Source organism: Leptonychotes weddellii, chromosome 9 (assembly GCF_054177405.1).
Source record: "Leptonychotes weddellii isolate Sample4059 chromosome 9, ASM5417740v2, whole genome shotgun sequence".
Taxonomy (NCBI): Eukaryota; Metazoa; Chordata; class Mammalia; order Carnivora; family Phocidae; genus Leptonychotes; species Leptonychotes weddellii.
Genome location: NC_138377.1, coordinates 125,918,403 through 125,937,054, shown reverse-complemented (window position 1 = coordinate 125,937,054; position 18,652 = coordinate 125,918,403). Strand labels below are relative to the sequence as shown.

Here is an 18,652-nt window from a genome sequence, read left to right as displayed (position 1 = left end):
GAAGCCTAGAGAGCCCCAAATAACATGAACCCAAGGAGACCCACACTGTGACACATTATAAGTGAAACGTCAAAAGTGAAAGATAAGGAGGAGCTTCAAACCATCAAGAGAAAATAACTCCTTACGTACAAGGGATCCCCATAAGACTATCAGAGAGTTTTCAGCAGAAACTAGGTAGGCCACAGAGAGTGGCAGGATATTTTCAGAGTGCTGGAGGGAAAAACTTCCAACCAAGAATACTCCACCTGGGAAGGTCATTGTCAGAATCGAGGGGGAGCGAAAGTTTTCCAGATAAGCAGGAACTAAAGGAGTTCACCACCACCGAGCAGGCTTATGAGAGATACTAAAGGGATTTGTTTAAGCTGAAAAGAAAGGCATTAATTGGGAACAACAACACATATGACAGCATAAAGCTCATTGGTGAAGGTAAACATATAGTAAACGCAGGGGATTAATCACCTATAAAGCTAGCAGGAACGTTAAAGGTAAAAGCAGTAAAAATAACTATGACTACAACAGTTAGTTAAGGGATACACACACACAAAAAGATGTAAGATGTGACATCAGAAGCATAAAATGTGGGGGGAGGGAGTAAAAATGTGAAGTTTCAGAATGTGTTCAAACTTAACTTGCTATCAACTTCACAGAGATTGGAACACACAGTCGTACACACCCAGGCACACCTCGTTCTCCTGTGCTTTGCCTTACTGGACTTCGCAGCTATTCCATTTTTTCAAAGTAAAGGTTTGTGACAACCCCACATCAACCATTTTTTCCAACAGCATTTGCTCACCCTGGGTCTCTGTGTCACCTTTTGGTAATTCTTGCAATATTTCAAACTTTTTCACTATCGTTATACTTGGTATGGTGATCTGTGATCAGCAATTATGACTTGCTGGAAGTTCAGATGATGGTTAGCATTTTTTAGCAATAAAGTATTTTTAGTTTTGGGTACGTACATTGCTTTTTTTATACATCATGCTATTGCACACTTAATAGACTACACTACAGTTCAAACATAACTTTAATATGCATTGGGAAACCAAAAAATTTATTTGACTTGCTTTATTGCGATATTCACTTTATTACAGGGATCTGGGACCAAACCCCCAACATCTCTGGGTGTGTCTGTAGGCTGATATGTGTAAGCCACATGGTAACCACAAGGCAAAAACCTATAGCAGATGTACAAAAGTTAGTGAGATAGAAACCTAAACATAACACTAAAGAAAGGCATCAAACCACAAGGGAAGAGAGCAAGAGAAGAAGAAACAGAGAGGAAATATGAAACATCTGGAAAACCACGAACAAAATGGCAATAAGTACACACCTATCTATCTATAAGTACTTTAAGCATAAATGGAATAAATCCCGCAATCAGAAGACACAGAGTCGCTGAATGGATTCAAACAAAGAAACAAGACCCAGCCGTACGCTGCCTACAAGATGTCAGGACACTGGGATGTGAGAACACACAGACTGAAAGTGAAGGGATGGAAAGAGACGTTTCATGCAAATGGAAACCCAAATAAAGCTGGGACAGCTGCACTTACATCCGACAAAAGAGTCTTCAAAATAAAGTCTGCAATAATAGACACAGATGGGCATTACCGATCATAAAGGGGTTAATCCAGCAAGAAGATACAACGTTTGTAAATATTTATGTACCCAACATAAGTGCACCTAAACATATAAAGCAAATACTAAAGACCTAAAAAGAGAAATCTACAGCAACTCAGGGGACATTAACACCTCAGCAACATCAGTGGACAAATCATCCAGACAGAAAATCAATAAGGAAACAGTGGCTTTGAATAACACATTAGACCAAACGGACTTGACAGCTCTACACAGAACATTCCACCACAAACCAGCAGAAAACACATTCTTGTCAAGTGCACATGGAACATTCTCCAGGAGAGAACATATGTTAGGCCACCAAACAAGTCTCAGTGAATTTAAGAAGACTGAAATCATACTGAGCATCTTTCCAGACCATAATGGAATGCAACTGGGAATCAACTGCAAAAACAAAAAACTGGAAAAAGATCACAAATATGTAGAGATTAAATACTACTGAACAACCAATGGATCAATGAGGAAATCAAAGAAGAAAAAAAAAACAACCTTGAAATGAATGAAAACGAAAATACAACATATCAAAATCTATAGGATGCAGCAAAAGCAGTTCCAGGAGGGAAGTTCATAGTGAGACAAGAAACAAGACAAATCTCAAGTAAACAATGAAACTTTACACCTAAAGAAACTAGAAAAAGGAACAAAGCCCCACATCAGTAGAAAGAAGGAAATAATAAAGATCAGAGCAGAAATAAATGAAATTGAGACTAAAAAGACAACATAAAAAATCAATGAAAATGGTTCTTTGAAAAGATAAATAAAATTGATAAACCATTAACTAGACTAAGAAAAAAGAGAGAAGGCTCAAATAAATAAAATCAGGAAGAAAAGTTACGACTGATACCAAAGAAATACAAGGGATCATAAGAGACTACTATGAACAATTATACACCAACAAAAAGGGATCATAAGAGACTACTATGAATAATTATACACCAAGAAACTTAGAAAAACTGGATAAATTCCTAGAAACATACAGTCTTCCAAGACTGAATCATGAAAAAATAGAAAATCTGAATGGGCCAGTTATAGAAAGAAGATTGAATCAGTAATCGAAAACCTCCCAACACACCAATGTCCAGGACCAGGCAGCTTCACTGGTGAATGCTACCAAACATTCCAAGAAGATTTAATACCTATCCTCAAACTCTTACCAAAAAATCGAAGAGGTATGAACGTTTCCAAACTCATTTTCCCAGGCCAGCATTACCCTGATGCCAAAAACAAACAAGGACACCACACACAAAAAGAGAAAATTATAGGCCAATATCCCTGATGAACATACATACAAAAATCCTCAACAAAATATTAGCGACTGAATCAACACATTAAAAGGATCATATACCATGATCGGGTGGGATTGATTCCAGGGATGCAAGGATGGTTAAACATCCACAAATCAATCAATGGGACACACCACATTAACAAAACGAAGGATAAAAATCATACGATCATCTCAATAGCTGCAGCAAAGCACCTGACAAAATTCAACATCCATTTATGATAAAACTCTTAACAAAAGAGGGTTAGAGGGAACATACCTCCACATAATAAAGGCCATATACGAAAGACCCACAGCCAACATCATACATAATGGTGAAAAACAGAGCCTTCCCCTAAGGTCAGGAACAAGACAAGGATGTCCACTCCCACCACCTTTATTCAGCACAATACTAAAAGTCCTCGCCACGGCAACCTGACAAGAAAAAGGAATAAAAGGCATCCAAATCAGTAAGAAGTAAAACCTTTACCAGTTGCAAATGAAATGCTACTATATATAGAAAGCCCAAAAGACTCTGCCAAGAAACCGCTAGAACGGACACAGGAATTCAGTTAAGTTGCAGGATACAAAATCAATGATTTTGAACATACGACGCACCCAGTTCAGCTCAACAAGCACTCTCTGCGCACCTACTATGTGCTCAGTCCCTGCCCGGTTCCGGCAGTTGGAGGGGTTTCCCTGGGCCTGGCCTTTCCAGCTGGAAGCTGCCCGCTTGGACCTGGACAACACGACGTCCTGCGCAAAGCAGGTCTTCACCAGATCGGGGCCAGTCCAGTCAACCTGCCAGCCTCCAAGGCCTCCTAACGAGGGCACCCCCCACCACGCGCAGCAGGTCTGGAGTCGAGGCTTCCTGTGGGCCAGATGCAGCGCAGACCCAGCGACAGGATGGCTCTCATGCTGGGGCCGCGTGGCTGCTGGGGGCACCCAACCCCACGAGAGATATGGGACGATCACCCAACCCCACGAGAGATATGGGACGATCAGTTCTACTCTAAGATGTAGAACGGAAACAATGCCATCCCCAATAATGAAAAAGCAGAACGACAAATCAAGGACTCAATCCCATTTACAACGGCATCAAAAAGATTAAAATACCTAGGAATAAACAACTCAAGAGGTGAAAAACTATGAAACACTGATGAAAGAAATTGAAGAGGAAACAAAGAAATGGAAAAATTCCATGGTCATGGATAGGAAGATTTAATATGGTTAAAATGACCGTACTACCCAAAGCAATCTATAGATTCAATGCAATTCCTCTCAAAAATCTCAATGGCATTTTTCACAGAAAGGAAACAATCCTAAAATTTGCACGGAACCACAAAAGATCACAAATAGCCAAAACAATCTTGAGAAAGAAGAACAAAGCTGGAGGTATCCAGCTCCCTGGTTTCAAACTATACTACAAAGAAAGCTATAGTAATCAAAACAGTATGATATCGGCATAAAACTGAGCCTAATTCAAAACAGAAGTGCCTTCCCGGCTGGTGGGTGCTCTGTGGGCTTGCAGTGAAAATGGGATTACTGTCCGGGCTCTGATCCATTTCAGAAGTTCGGGGCAACGTCAGAGTTACTGAGGGTCAGAACTGCCCATGTGGTGGGTGACTGGTGGAGCACATCAAGGATCAGGGTGGACCCTCCCCAAGGGATGCTCAGGACTCTCCTCCCATCCTCTGCTGATTGCTCCCCCAGGCCGGGCTGTGGACACACATACACACACGCACACACATGCACTGTATGCACACGGGAGGGATGCAGGCAGAGGGGCGCTGGTCCGCAGATGCTTGAGGCAGGGGCTCTGCTCAGTGATGGCCCCGGGGCCCCATGCCCGCCTGGTTCCTCTGAGGCAGGGAGCAGGGCTGTCTCCGGCCGGCATTTTCCAGGGGGAACCACCTCCTTGTCCTTGGGGCCGGGAAGACATCACCTCCCCTTCTCTCTGCGGTTCTGCGCTCCTGGTCTGCCCCTTTCTCTGCCTGTACCTGCTGGCCCATCTGTGCACCTCTCTGCCGCTTCCTCCCTGGGTCTGGCCCTGCCTCTCTGGTCTCCACCCCTCCCCAGGCCCCTCTCCCACGCCACTCGGCTTCCTTCTGCAGGGTGGCTGAGTCCACTGGCTGGGGTCACGGCACAGGTTCCAGGGGCGGCCCCACAGCTCTCCCCTTCTTGGTCTGCTCCTCCGGCTCAGGCTGGTGACATCCGGGTCAGGAGCTCCCCCTCTCTCTCCTCCTGCCCCAGAAGTCTGGACACATGTGCTCTGCACCTGACATGCACTCTCCCCTCCCTCAGCTCCCGTCTGGCCGGTTCGGGCATGTGCGGGACAGGATTTCCGGATCCTGGAGCAGGATGATGGTCTGCGATTAGGGCTCGGGCTGAGGGAGGGAGGAGGGGCCCCTGGCTTGCTTTGGTTCCAGGTCCCAGGCTCCAGGGCATTGGTGGGCCCAGCCCAGCTCACTGGAGCCCTCTGACAGCCACCGACCACCAGAATGTCCCATCCCCAGCACCTGCCTGGGAACCGCCCGTGGCTGGTGGTCTAGACGGGAGCTGGAGTGTTTCTGGGGTTCTGGACATACTCTCAGTATCAGTCTTTTCTAGGGAGGAACAGTGACTCTGGGTACCACCAGAGTTCTCGGGATGGTCCCACAGCCTCAGGTGGAGCTGGATCAGAGCTCGGACAGACCCCAGGTCTCCCTGGAAGCTGAGCCACCCCGGGGCCTCCCCAGAGTGACCAGGCTGGGCAGAGGCAAGCGACGGGCCCCAGCAGAGCTGCAGACTGGACAGCGGATGTCCTGGGGTCATGTGATGACAGCAGGACCACATCTCGGGCGCGCCCGGAACGATGCCCGACCAAGCAGTGCCTGCTCGAAGCTTCTCGGGGTCCGCAGGACCAGAACAACGCGTGGGCCTCAGCATGGCCACAGGATGCGGCCTGAGTCGCACCTGCCACGAGGACATGACCACGTGGTCACGCGGGATGGCTCCCTCGGCAGAACAGCAACTCTGTTCCGGAACCCGCCGTGGGGACTCCCCAGAACTCTCCGGGGCGACACCGAGCCACACCCACCGCCTCCCGGGGTCCTGGGTGGGATGGGGACTCACACCACAGGATACATCAAGGATGCAGGATAAACTCAGAAACAAATCTGGGGCCTCCTCTGGGAGTCCGTTTCCGTCCGGAGTCCTGACAGGCCTCCTGAGAGCTGCCGGAACGACCCAGGAGTGCGGCACCCGCAGGACGCACCGTGGACCCCACCCGACTGCGCTGCAGGAGCAAGGCTCGCTGAACGACCCCTGGAGCCTCCCCGGAGCCGAGCCAAGGGCCCGGAACTCGCCCCGGGGCCTCCGCGGATATCCAGCACAGACCAGCGCGTCCCTCCATCCGAAGTCAGGCCTCCCTCAGGAGTCCCACGACGGACCCGGGAGCACGCTCGGCGTCCGGGCCAGGCCTCCCACAGATCCGGCTTTCTCCCAGGGCTTGGCAGGTCCCACTGGTTGCTGCATCCCTCGCCCCGTGCGTCTCCCCCACGGCTGTACCCTGCATCCTGATGTGATTAGTCTGGGTACGGCCTGCGCGTCTCCCAGTCGAGGCCGATAACCGCTCACGGGTCTAGACCTTCACCTGGACCTCAGCAGGTTACGGGGGACGGGTCCAGAACCGAGACCTGTGAGTGCCAAGCCCACAGGCAGGACTGCACACCACACCTGGGCTTGTGCCAAGACCAGAAGCACACGGGGATCCTTCCTTACCTTGGCTGGAGGAGTATTCTAGAGACACATCTGTGGTCTCACCGGGGCTGACAGCCTGGGTTCCAGCTCAAGCCTGCCCCCAAGATGCCCTCCCCCGCTCCTGGCTGACCTGGCCGCTAACCGGCTCCGGCCGCCTGATGGCCATCGGGGGCTGGACCGATGTCCCCTCCTCCCCACGCACCTCAGTTCCAAAGTCCTCAGCACCTGGATCACAACCTTCCAGCATTGAGGGCAGCTCGACAGACTCCAGCCTCTGGAATTTGGGGAGGTGGCTCGAAGCCCCCCGCCTGCTTAGCCTGCCCCCTTGCCCACTGCCTTTCTCACCTGACCAGCACGGGTGCGGTGCCCCCGCAGACACCCCACACTGGGGGACTGGCCGTCCCACTCTGCCCACGACCCAGGGGCTTCTGCAGGCACAGACTTCCAGGGCTAAGACCAAGAGAGTCCCGAGCAAGCCGGGAAGGCGGGTCATGCCGCAGACGAAGGGCTGGGGCTGGGGCTGCTCACAGAGCTCAGGGACACTGGGCAGCCTGCTGTCTCTCACTGGGCCATGGCAGTGACCCTAACGCCCACCTTGAGCAAGACCCACACAAGTGCATCCATCATGGAAAATAACATTCCTCCCGCTTTCACTATCTGAATGATTTCTCATTCATGACTCCAACCCGTGTGTCTCCGGCCCCCACGTAACCGGACACTGGTCCCCTCACGGCTCAGCGACAAACACGGAGGGCCTCCAGGAAGACCAGGCGCCCCTCTAGCCAGAGCTTAGCTTACCGCTTTCCCCCTCCCTCTGCCCCGCCAGGCACGCAGCCACGGTTTCGCGCGGCCCCTTCCTCCCCCCAGCAAAGCCACGATCAGCCTGCGCTGTGATGACTTTTTAATGGTCTTTCCCAGGAGCGCGGAGGCTGGGCTGCAGGCGCTCGGGCCCCTCCTCGGACCCGTGAGAGCAGAACGCGGGGCTGGAGGGACAGGGCAGGGGCATGGGTTTTGGACCCCGGAATTTTTAAGAGCCCCCCAGTGGGTTCTGATGCTCATCTAGTGCTGGGGCCCCCTGAGGGGAGCGGTGCGCACAGCAGAAGCACTTCTCCTGGAGACCAGCCCCGGAGCAGTGGGGGCATGCGCCCCCGGGGTCACTCCCCGGGTCCCCAGGTGTTTGGAGCAGTGACATGGACAGGCGGGACTGATGAGCTGTGTGTGATGAAGGCCAAGAGCAAGAAAAAAGACAGAGAAGGAAGCAGAAGAGTCCTAGAGAGAGGCGGGGATGGGGGACCATCTAACCTGGGGGGCCGGCAGAGAGGGGGTTCCTGGTCCAAGTCGTGGAGGCCGGGCCCACGTTCTCCGCATCATTCCTTCATTACCACTGCCACTATTCCAAGGGAGTCCTCCCTTTGGCTTAAGCTGCTCTGAATGAGCTCCCTCCTTTCCACTGAATGATTTCTGACCAAGAAATACCCCTGCAGCTTGGCACTGTGCCCTGGCCCGGGCACGGAGCAGCCTTCATCTGCTGGATGGGCGACTGGACACATTCGTCACCACGGTACAGGAGCCTGGCTTATTAAGTGATGACAAGAAAGCCACGAAGCAGGTGACACTGACTTTGCTTCTCAGTTTTGGACAGTGGGGCTGGCTGGAAGTGGGGGGGCCCTGGCTTCTCATGATCGATGTCTGGGACTCTTCAGGGAGACCTGGAGGCCTGCTCGCTCTCATCGTCAAGGCTCTGTGCATTCCTGCAATGAAGGAATTTTCCTGGGACCTTCTCTGCCACGGAATCCTTTTGTTTTCAGTCTCTGGAAGATCGATCCGCATTCCATAAAACCAGCGTTCTGGGGAGTCCACCTTGGGACCCTTGGTTTGGAGTCACCTGACCTCGGTTCAAATTCATTACTTATTATTTGGCCTCGGGGTCTTCAAGACATCTCTCCTGTGGATCTGTTCTCTCTTCCACAAAGTGGGGAGGGTATTGTCCGCCTCACAGGGTTTTTTAAAACAGATAATGTGAGAGCTCATGGCTCATAAAAGTGCTCAATAATGGATTCTGAACAAATTGAATCCTTTGCAAGTCCAAGTGATGGGACTAATCAACCCATTGGTGGCAAATTACCGGGAAACACACACACATGTGCATTCACACACATGTGCAAAGGGCGGCCCCCAAATCCCCCAGAAGCTGTGACTATGACCTTATTTGAAAATAGGGGTTTGGCAGACATACTCGAGTTAAGATGAGCTGTGCTGGGTTAGGAAGGAGAGGTCCTGATGAAAAGAGGGACAACGGGGAGCAGACACACAGGGACAAAGCCAAGAGAAGAGGTGGGCAGAGGTCATGGGCCGCCAGGGACCGCCAGAAACCATCAGAAGCTGGAAGAGGCCAGAAGTCCTTCCCCAGGACTTCAGACTCCTAGCCTCCACAACTGGGAGAGAGCCCACCACTGCTGCTTCAAAGTAAAAAATGCACACCCCTGCCCCCAAAACCCAGGTGCACGAGCACACTCATGAGGCCTGGGGGCTCGTGACCCGAGGGGTCGTGGCTGCGCTAAGGTCGGGGGTTACTATGCGCCAGCAATGGCCGCATCCGGGGACGGCTCCAGCTCCCATCCCCCTCTCATTCCCCATATTCGACTGGCCGGCCAGCGTCCTGCTCTGGACGTCGGAATCCGTGCGCCCCCAGCCCCGTGCCATGCCCTGCTTCAAGGCTTCACGTCCTCCCACCTGGACCACTAAGCCGCCCCCTCCAGCCCATCCTGGTCTCCCCCGCTCCGATTCATCCTGCTTGGCCAGAACCAGACCCACCGTCTGGGCCTCTGCTCCCTGCCTCCTCTAGCTGAGCGGCAGAGGTACCCTTCTTGGTCTTCTCTGGAGCCCTCGGCCCCCAGCGGGTCCTCCCTTCTGGTCCTCCTTCGGGGCCCTGGGCCTCGGCCAGCCCTCTCTGCCCGATGTCCCAGTCCAGAGGGGACCGTGCTGGAGAACCTGCTGGGGCTTCAGCTGAGCGTGTATGCGTGTGTGCATGTGTGTGTCTGTGTGTGCATGTGTGTGTGTCTGTGTGCGCATGTGCATGTATGTGCGTGCACGCACGCATGTCTGTGTGTGCATGCGTGTGCGCATGTGCATGTATGTGTCTGCACGCACGTGTCTCTGTGTGCATGCGTGTGTGTCTGCGTGTGCATGTGTGTGCACGCACGCGTGTCTGTGTGCATGAACACGTGTCTCTGTGTGCATGTGCGTGCATAAACATGTGTCTCTGCATGCGTGTGTATGTGCATGTACATGTGTGCTCATGTGTGCGTGGACACAGCTTGGCCTGCATTCCACCTCTCACCACCCTCCCCCCACTAAGGGCCGTCATCCAAGCTCCCCCTCAGGTCCTCCTAGACACGCAGGTCCCCTTTACACCTCCCACAGTCAGGCTCCCCAGGGAAGCCACCCTGTCCCTCGGTCCCTGCCGGGAGAGGTCCCATCCCACCTGTCTCATCCTCTGACCTCTCACAATGCCCCTGCAGCACGGGGCATGCTCCTCACACACCGATGCTCCTCCAGCCCTGGTGTCTGGTGCAGAATGGCGCTTCACGAGGAGGGCCAGCTCTGCGGAAGTACCGGCGTCCACCGGCCCCCGTGTTGCTCCCACACCAATCCTAGGCCTGGCCCAGCTGCGCACTCCTAAGGCCCCACCTTGTCGGATATGGCCCCACACGGGGTCTGGACCCCACCTCAGGTCCTCCCCTGCTCTGAGGGGCCTCATTCCACCCAGGCTCTGCCTCTGGCTTCTCAAGCTGGAATCTTCCCAGGGCCTGGTTCCTGCACCGGGCTCTGCTTTGTTCCCAAGCCGAGTGCCTGTCGCAGGCCCCTGTCCAGCTGTCGCCTCCTGGGGGGCCTGAGCCATGGGTCACTGTGGCCCGCCACCCCGCCGGGACCGAGGCCTGCTGCTGGGGACACCTTACCACTCGCTCATCTGTACTCGCTGCCTGCCCCCCTGGAACGGGGGTGAGTGGCTGCAGGGCCAGGCCCTCCTCTGGGACTCAGCCGTGACCCAGGCAGTGCTCAGCCCGGGGCCCATGGCCCATGTCAGGGCAGCCTCCACGCCTCTGCCGCTGAAGGGTCTCTGTTTCAAGTAGCTACTCCAGCCCACGGAGCCACGGCCACAGAGGTCGTCGCGCGTGGCTGTTCCTGCACGAACGTCTCTCGATCCGGCCCCACCGCTCAGGATGTTCGCTGAATGCGGGATTGAGCGCCAGTCTGGCCCGGGGTGCCCTTCAGCTTCCATCACGAACCTGGTGAGCAGCTTGGCTTCGGGGCCCCTGCAGTCCCCATATCCTGTCCTGCGTGTCCCTTCTCGGTGGAGCTCGGACCTTGGGCTTTCCTCGGCAGCCGCGCTGACCACCCTGCGCTCTCACGGTCTGTTTCCCCGCCGGGCTCTCTCCTCGCTGGGATTCTCCTCCTCGTCACTTTGGGGGAAACCCGGTGGCCCACGTGCTCGTGCCGACGCCTGGCCAGGGATGACAGAGTCATGGAGCGCAAGGAAGCGGGGAGGCCTGGCTCGGACCTGCCCCTCCTGGAGTGAGCGCACACAGCTCCGCATGGGTTCTGCGTCTGCAGTTACAACCACCACGCCGGAGCCCGGCCTCCGTCCCCTGCTGCTCTGTGTGTGTGGTCAGCTGGGCATCGCGGACAGGGCTGCCTTCTGGAGACCCAGATCTCGCTGCGGACATAGCGGATGCAGGGAGACAGTGGGGGCCCCCGGGCTCTGCAGTCGGGCACGGGAGGGCCGGTGCTCGCCTGCTGCCTCTGGACGGAAGCCATGCGACTTGCCCTGTGCACTGAACCGTGGCCAGAGTGAGTCCCTTCTGGGGGGAGCTTCAGAGCCCGCGGGGAGCTCCGCTACACTCCGTCCCCTGGGCTGGGGTGACCGTGGAGGCAGGTGTCAGGACGAATCTCCATCAGCCCAGCTCCCCAGGGGTCACCACGCCCACCGCACAGGATGTCAATCCGAACAAGAAACGCACGCTCGCTGCGTTAATGCAGATCCTGGCTGTTACTGCAGCTCAGCGCAGCCAGTCCTGACGAGTGCACCTCGAGGACGCCACAGCTCCAAGTCCAGGTGAGAGGTGCCGCCGCCGGGACTGCGGCTGCAGAGGGAGAGGGACGCAAGTGGGTGGGCCGGAGAGATTTAGGAGGCGGAACGGACAGGCCTGGCTGCTGGTGTGGCCGCTGGGGCCTCCAGGGGCATGCTTGCTTGGACGGAAGAGTTACCACCCCGTTCTCACGTCCAGGATCAGAGCCTGGTGTTGACTAGCTTCAAACCTGCCAGAGACCCCCGTGACCCGGGCCACTGCTCCGCTGAGCAGGAGTCTGGTCACAAAGGTGAAAGCTGGAGCCATGACAGCCTCCGTTTATCGACGATACCCACTGTGCGGGGCTAGGGCTTCGCAACACTCAGGGCAGGGATGCGGGGGAGGCTCTGTTATGCTGTCCACCTCCCAGATGGGCCAACTGAGGCTCAGGGAACTTATGATCTTCCCAAGCTAAGAGGGGGGCAGGGTCCAAAGCCCGTCTGCGTGACCTGAAACCCTCGCTGCTAGAGGCGGGTAACTCACTCCGCAGTGAGTGGGCTTCGCATCTGAAGGGATCTGAGCTCCTCTCTGGGAGGGGGTGGGCAGTGGGGGGGTCCAAGGGCACGACAGGTGCCCTCAGGGAGGCGTCTGGGCGTTGGCAGAGCTCCGGGCCCCCTCAGGTCCACGCGTCACCAACGCTCCTGCGTTGGTGAGTCCTGTTCTTGGCTGCGTGCACACGGGCGCCGGCTCCAGGCTCCCACGGATTCTGGGGAAACCAGACGGTGGGGTGTGGATGCCTGTCTTGGTAGGTTTTCCCTCGACGCTCATGGGATCGGGGTTGCAAGGCTCCCACCCAAGCAGAAACAAAAGCTCCTTCACACAAGTCACCGGAGGGACAGTGACAGATTTTCAGTTGCTGTTACTTCTCTGTTTCTCTTGGCGGGGGACAGTAAACGCGAACCGTCCCCCGCGGTTGGTGGAGGAGGGGCTCAGGCTCTGGAGTCACCTGCCCGCTTTGCTGCTCACACGCTCTGTAACTTTGAACAAGTTACCTGATGGCTCTGAGCCTCACTGCTGTCTCGAAAACAGGTGAGCAGTGACAAGCTCCCAGGGCTGCTGGGAGGACTAAGGGAAGTGCTCACATAGTAGGTGCTCAGCACATAGTAGGTGCTCAGCAAACTGCATTTTTTTGTTCTTCAGGATTCACTGGTCTAGTGACGTCAGGTTCCATCCTGTCCAGCCGGGTGTGGGTCCTGCCGGTGATACCTGAGTGTCTTCTGTTGTGAAGACCCCATTCCTTCACCCAGTCTCTCATCGACTCACTACAGCTCTCATCGACTGTGGGCTACAACCACCCCATCAGTCTCCACCTCACCTGGCCCCCTTTCTCCTGCGCCTGGAAATTCGTGGTCATCACAGACTGACCACAGTGTGGGTGAAGGAAACGCCCGGGCTCCGAGGGAGGAAGGCTGAGGCTAGGACCTCGGGGCTGGGGAGGAACGGTCACTGACATGCATGGGGTGGGAGGTCCTTCCAGGTGGAGGGAGCAGTGCTAAGGCCCTGAGGTAGGAACGAAGAAGCCTGTGTAGGGCGAGAAGCAGCAGGATGGGGAAGGTGGGGCAGGGCTCGCGGAAGGGAAGACGCTGGGTCCCGTGGGTCCTCCAGGACAGGTCGCATTTTTCCCTGAAGGCAATGGGAGCCACAGGTGTTTTCAAAGGCTTGGTGTGGTGATCGGATGTGCGCCCGCCCGGGGAAGGTCCCTCTGGCGGGGGCTGTGCAGTGGGGGACTGGGGTGTGGGAGGTGGGACACTGTGAGGGTGTTCTGCAAGCCAGGCGGGGGCGGGGAGGGAGAATTCCCAGCACCTGGCCACAGCTACTGGGGCGCACCTGCGGAGGGCTCCACGCCCAACCCCTGGGAGCTCTCCGAAGACATACGCTTTCTTTTTCTCCGTAGCCACAGGACCTAGCAGGGGTCTGGCCCTAGAGCCCGACGTTTACTGCACAAATAAAGGCAGTGAGAGCTCAGTGTGGCCTTGCATCTGCCAGTCTGGAGCCACCCTCACGGCCCCGTCACCAAGCAGACGGGCGGTGACCTGGTATTTCCTTGTCCCAATTAAGGTATAATTACTGAGCCTCTTCAACCTCATTTCAGCTCTAGAAACGTTTGGGGGATGGAACGGTTAATCCCGGGGCCTCAGAGCTGCAGGGGCTGCGTCTAGAAGGCGGGACCTCTCCGGGGGGCGCAAGCACCCGTAGTCCAGGGCCCTGAGCTCCCAGTCTGAGGGGTGTTGCTTTAGCACAACCTCATACCCCTACGTTCAGGTTTGTGTTTTCTGATTGGCCGAGGGGTGGAATGTGCTAGAGCAACGGGAGGGCGTGCTTTGTGATGAAGACAGGGTAGCTGCAGAGGGAGAGAGCCGGAGAAGGAGTCTCATTCTAGCCACCACCTGGCGGGGCGGCACCCGAGACAGTTTCCTGCTCTGTAAGCGGGGCACACGCAGAGCCTTCGGGCCCTGCTGACCTGAACGCACCAGGCCAGCCAGGAAGATGTCCTGTGAACGAGGACCAGGAGTGGGCTTCCTCTGATCTCCGGGGAACGGCCCCCACTGGGGGGACAATCGGCACCACAGGCCCCCAGCTTCTGGGGCCTCTGCCCACGTCAGTGCTGAGGTTTCATGGAAGGGATTCCGTCCCCAGCGAACCAGGGAGAGCCTGGGGTCCACAACTTGACCCCTTCTGGGGGGCTGGGGTGAGGAGGGTGCCGGGGCTGGTCCGGTCAGGTTCTCCACTGAGAAGCTGCGGCTGCAGGCCTTAGTTTAGGGGGCTCAGAACGATGGTGGCACTCCATGCCAAAGCAGGGCCAGGCATACCCAGGGTCCCCCTGTAGGGAAGCTGAGCCCAAACCCTAAGTCCGAGGCACCTGGGCCTTCCGTGTGTGGGCTGCAGGGCTGGGAGGGGAAGGAGGCAGCTCGGAGTGAGCAGCTCCCAGGTGCCCTGTAACGTCCACAGCGCATGGGAGTGGGGCTGGGCCGGTCTGCCTTCACGAGGTGTAGGATCCCAGCTCGGGGCTCCAGGAGGGGGCCTGCACCAGGCGCCATCAGACCCATACAGAAGCCCGCAGATGGGAGGGCGTCAGGGCGCACGTGAGGACGTGCCTGGGGCTCAGGGTCTGGGGCTGGTGCCCTGTCAGCCCTCAGCACGTCAAGTGTGCAATAAACATACGATGCACCCAGTTCAGCTCAACAAGCACTCTCTGCACACCTACTATGTGCTCAGTCCCTGCCCGGTTCCGGCAGTTGGAGGGGTTTCCCTGGGCCTGGCCTTTCCAGCTGGAAGCTGCCCGCTTGGACCTGGACAACACGACGTCCTGCGCAAAGCAGGTCTTCACCAGATCGGGGCCAGTCCAGTCAACCTGCCAGCCTCCAAGGCCTCCTAACGAGGGCACCCCCCGCCACGTGCAGCAGGTCTGGAGTCGAGGCTTCCTGTGGGCCAGATGCAGCGCAGACCCAGCGACAGGATGGCTCTCATGCTGGGGCCGCGTGGCTGCTGGGGGCACCCAACCCCACGAGAGATATGGGACGATCAGTTCTACTCTAAGATGTAGAACGGAAACATCACAAATTCTCGTAGACACGCAAAGGCCAAGGAAGCAGGATGTACCTTTCCACGTTAGCCAAACCCTTGCTCTGGAGTCGAATGGAAGGAACGTCTATGTCAGTCATGAGGCAAAGCGGAAGCCTTTAATGAAATCGGCACTTGAGCTGGGCAGCATCTGACCATCACCCGCTCCTTTCACCCCTATCCTGTTCTCCTGCTCTCGTGAACTCATCTGGGCATTCCGAACTGGCGGTGTTCTGGGGAGACAGCTGTGAGCACGTGTGCATGGCATCACTTGGGTCTGCACTCCTGGCCCTTCCAAAATCTAGCGCGGTTTGAACCTGAGCCAAGACTGATCTGAAATTAATGTAGGATCTCCTTTTCAGGAATTCTTAGACACTGGATGAACTCTGGGTCTGGCTCTGCCGCTGACTTACTCTGCTGATGGGCAACATCCTTCCCCTCTCTGGTCTTCCGTCTGTCTGTCTGTGAAATGGGAGAGACGGGCTGTAGGGTCTCCCCGAGGTTCCTTTCAGCTGTAACATTTTCTGTTTGGCCTCTAGCCCATGCCCAGGTGGGCACTTCAGATCAGCTACGGCTTCTCTAGATCCAGCTCAAATGTGTTGTGAGCACACTTTCATATACATTATCTAACTGTGCTCTGGAAATCTCAGGAAGGTGGGCGTTAGCATCCCCATTCTGCAGATTACAACACAGAGGCTCAGAGAAGTTGAGGGTGTTCACTGAGCTCACAGAAAGAGCCAGGAGGTTACATTACTGAGATTCAGTCTCAGGCCTGGCTCTGGCTTCCGAGGGGCTGAGGACAGACACTCTGAGCCCCACGGCAACTCAGCTTCCTCCATCCCTGTCTCCCTGCCTTCCCCTGGTGCTCAGCTCTGGGCTCTGGAGTTGGGGACTGAGGGATGGAGGTGGGCTCCAGCGGGGGCTGGGGCTGGGGGCCACTGCAAGGTAAAGGTGGACTTGGGCTGGCAAGGGTTGGCGAGGTTCTGGAAGGCTGGTGAGGGCAGGTTATCAAGGCTGAGAGCAGTGTTTCTGGCCCAGCCGGGGTCTGGCTCTCTCAGGCCGGTCCTCGAGGCCCCACTGAGCCAGAGGAGCTGCAGCTCTTTGCTCTGCTTTGCTGGCTGGGGGCCTCTCCCTGCCCTGTGTCCTGCCGTCCCCAGAGACCCACCCCCAAGTATTCCAGTCCCCAGAACTCATCCCCCAACCTTCACCAGACAAGGGTGGGGAAGGCAGAGCTACTGCAGGGCTGGGCTCAGACCCGTCTTGACAAGGAGGTGGCCAACGTCAAGCAAGGCTTCCTGTCCAGCCAAGTCCAACACCGCCAGTCTGCACGCAGCAGTGGCTGAGACCTCAGCTGTCTTTCCGGAAACCCGAAGCCTTGGTCGCCGGGTATGACACCGGGCAAGTGAAATCTCTCTGTGGGCCTCAGCGTCCTCCTCCAGGCAATAACCAGCTGGTTGTCCCCTCCCCCACCACAGATCTCAGGTCCCTTCCAGCCATGACATTTTAGGGTCCACTATCTTTGACCTTCCTTTCCCAGAGGCATGGAGACTGACCAGATGCCTTCGGAGAGCGCACCAATCTTAAACATCGCTCTCCCTCTCAGTCGCTCCTCCCTCCCTCCACGCCAGAGGCGCACCCCCACCCCGCCCTGGCCCCCCGGCCCTGAACCCCGCAGCTCCAGAAACGCGAGGGCAGCGCACGCAGTTGGCAGCGACTGCGGCGGTGGCGGAGGCGCAGGGGGAGGGGGAGGAGAGCAGCGCCCGCCTGTCCCGCGGCCTCCGCAGCAGCCCCGGCCCTGGCCTCCGCGCGCCAGAGGGGTCCCTGGAACGCCTGGGTCTGGTGCTCGGGCCTCGGGCCCGCTGGGAGACCATCGCCGCTCCATGGCACCCAGCCGACCCCTGCGGCCTCGCGTCCCCCAACTTGGCAGAGCGAGCAGCCTCTCCTTCACTCCCGGTGGCGGCGGCGGCGGGGCAGGGGGCCGGCGCTCGGACGCCTCTATGGCGCCCTGCCCGGGCCGGGGGGCTCTCTGAGGCCGAGGGGGTCGGGGGTGGGAGTGGGGGGGAGCACCAATTTTGGCTGGATGTGGGTCCGCACTCCTAGTCTCTGTCTGGTCCTCTGGACCCCCATCTCCTCCCGCACCCGGTTGCTCTCGGCACCTCCGCGTCTGGACCCCTGCGTCCCCGCCTCCCACGGAGCTCGCCGGGTGAAGGGCAGCCGCAGCCCGCAGTCCCTGCCCCCTCTGCCCACCGCGGGGTCACCCGACCGCCTGAGCCAAGCCTGCTCTCGCGCCGAGGGAGCCGAGAGTGGGGGGACCAAAGTTCGGGCACCATCGGCCGGCGGAAGGCCCGGGGTGCCGAGGGCCGCGGCCGGGGCGCTGGGAGGTCAGACGCGGCGCTGGCCTCACCTGTTTCTCCAGCGGCTCCTTGGCCGAGAGCGCAGGCTTGGGGGAGGGCGCGCGGTCGCAGACGCAGCCCTCCAGCAGGTAGAGCCCCGAGGGCCGCGAGCTCGAGTCGCTCTCGAAGTAGAAGAGCAGGTTCTGCAGCAGCGCGAACCACTTGGTTTGCCATTTTGTGTTGTCCGAACTCCGCTTGCTCAGGTAGCCTTTGCGCGTGCCGTCCTTGCGCGCCAGCAGTCCCAGGGACGCGACGTGGCCATCGTTCAGCCGGATCCCCTTCTGCATGGTGCTCGGAGACCAGCTAGACCCCACGCGCTTACATCTTCCCCGCGCGGCACCCGGCAGCCCCCTCTGTCCGTGCGCGCGGCGCGCTGCCTCTCTCTGGCTCTCGCTCGCTCGCTCGCTCCTGGTCGCTCTCCCCTCCCCCCAAATATCTACACTCCGGGACCGGGCGCCGAGCCGCGGCTTCTGGAAGCGAGATGTACCACTCCCCGCCCGAACCTCTTGTCCGCTCCTCAGCGCCCCGGGGCCCAGGAGGTGCCGCCCGACCCTCCCCCGGCGCCGGGCAAACTGAGGGACGGGCGAGCCGCGCGCGGGCGAGGGGCAGGCGGAGTCAGGTGACGCCGATCCCTCGAAGAGCCGGTTTCAGCAGCGCGGACAGAGACACGCACGCAGCCCGCCGCGGCGCAGAGCGGCGCCCCCTCCCCCTCCCCGTCCCCGGACGCACACACACGCGCACGCACGGACACAGATCCTGCCCCTCTGCCCCGGTCTCCCCTGCTCCCCTTCGGGTGGTAAAAACCAAATCCGATCCATGTTCGTTTAAGCCCACGGCAGCGCGGAGGCTCGCCATCCTGGGTGTTGGCGTCTTTGCGCCCCTCCGCGGCGCCCTGTAGACCCCGGGTGAAGTCCCAGTTGTCATTTTCT

The 18,652-nt window shown here is 57.3% G+C and overlaps 1 protein-coding gene across 1 annotated transcript in view; it reads right to left on the bottom strand.

Moving 5' to 3' along the window:
• Nucleotides 1-18,403, bottom strand: part of LOC145723628 (ras-specific guanine nucleotide-releasing factor 1-like) — a 38,782-nt gene extending 20,379 nt beyond the window's left edge. The window contains exon 1 of the mRNA XM_081831897.1: nucleotides 17,735-18,403. Coding sequence (XP_081688023.1) covers nucleotides 17,735-18,010 — 276 coding nt within the window. The 5' untranslated portion in view covers nucleotides 18,011-18,403. The remainder of the gene's footprint in view (nucleotides 1-17,734) is intronic.
• Nucleotides 18,404-18,652: the final 249 nt, after the last annotated feature.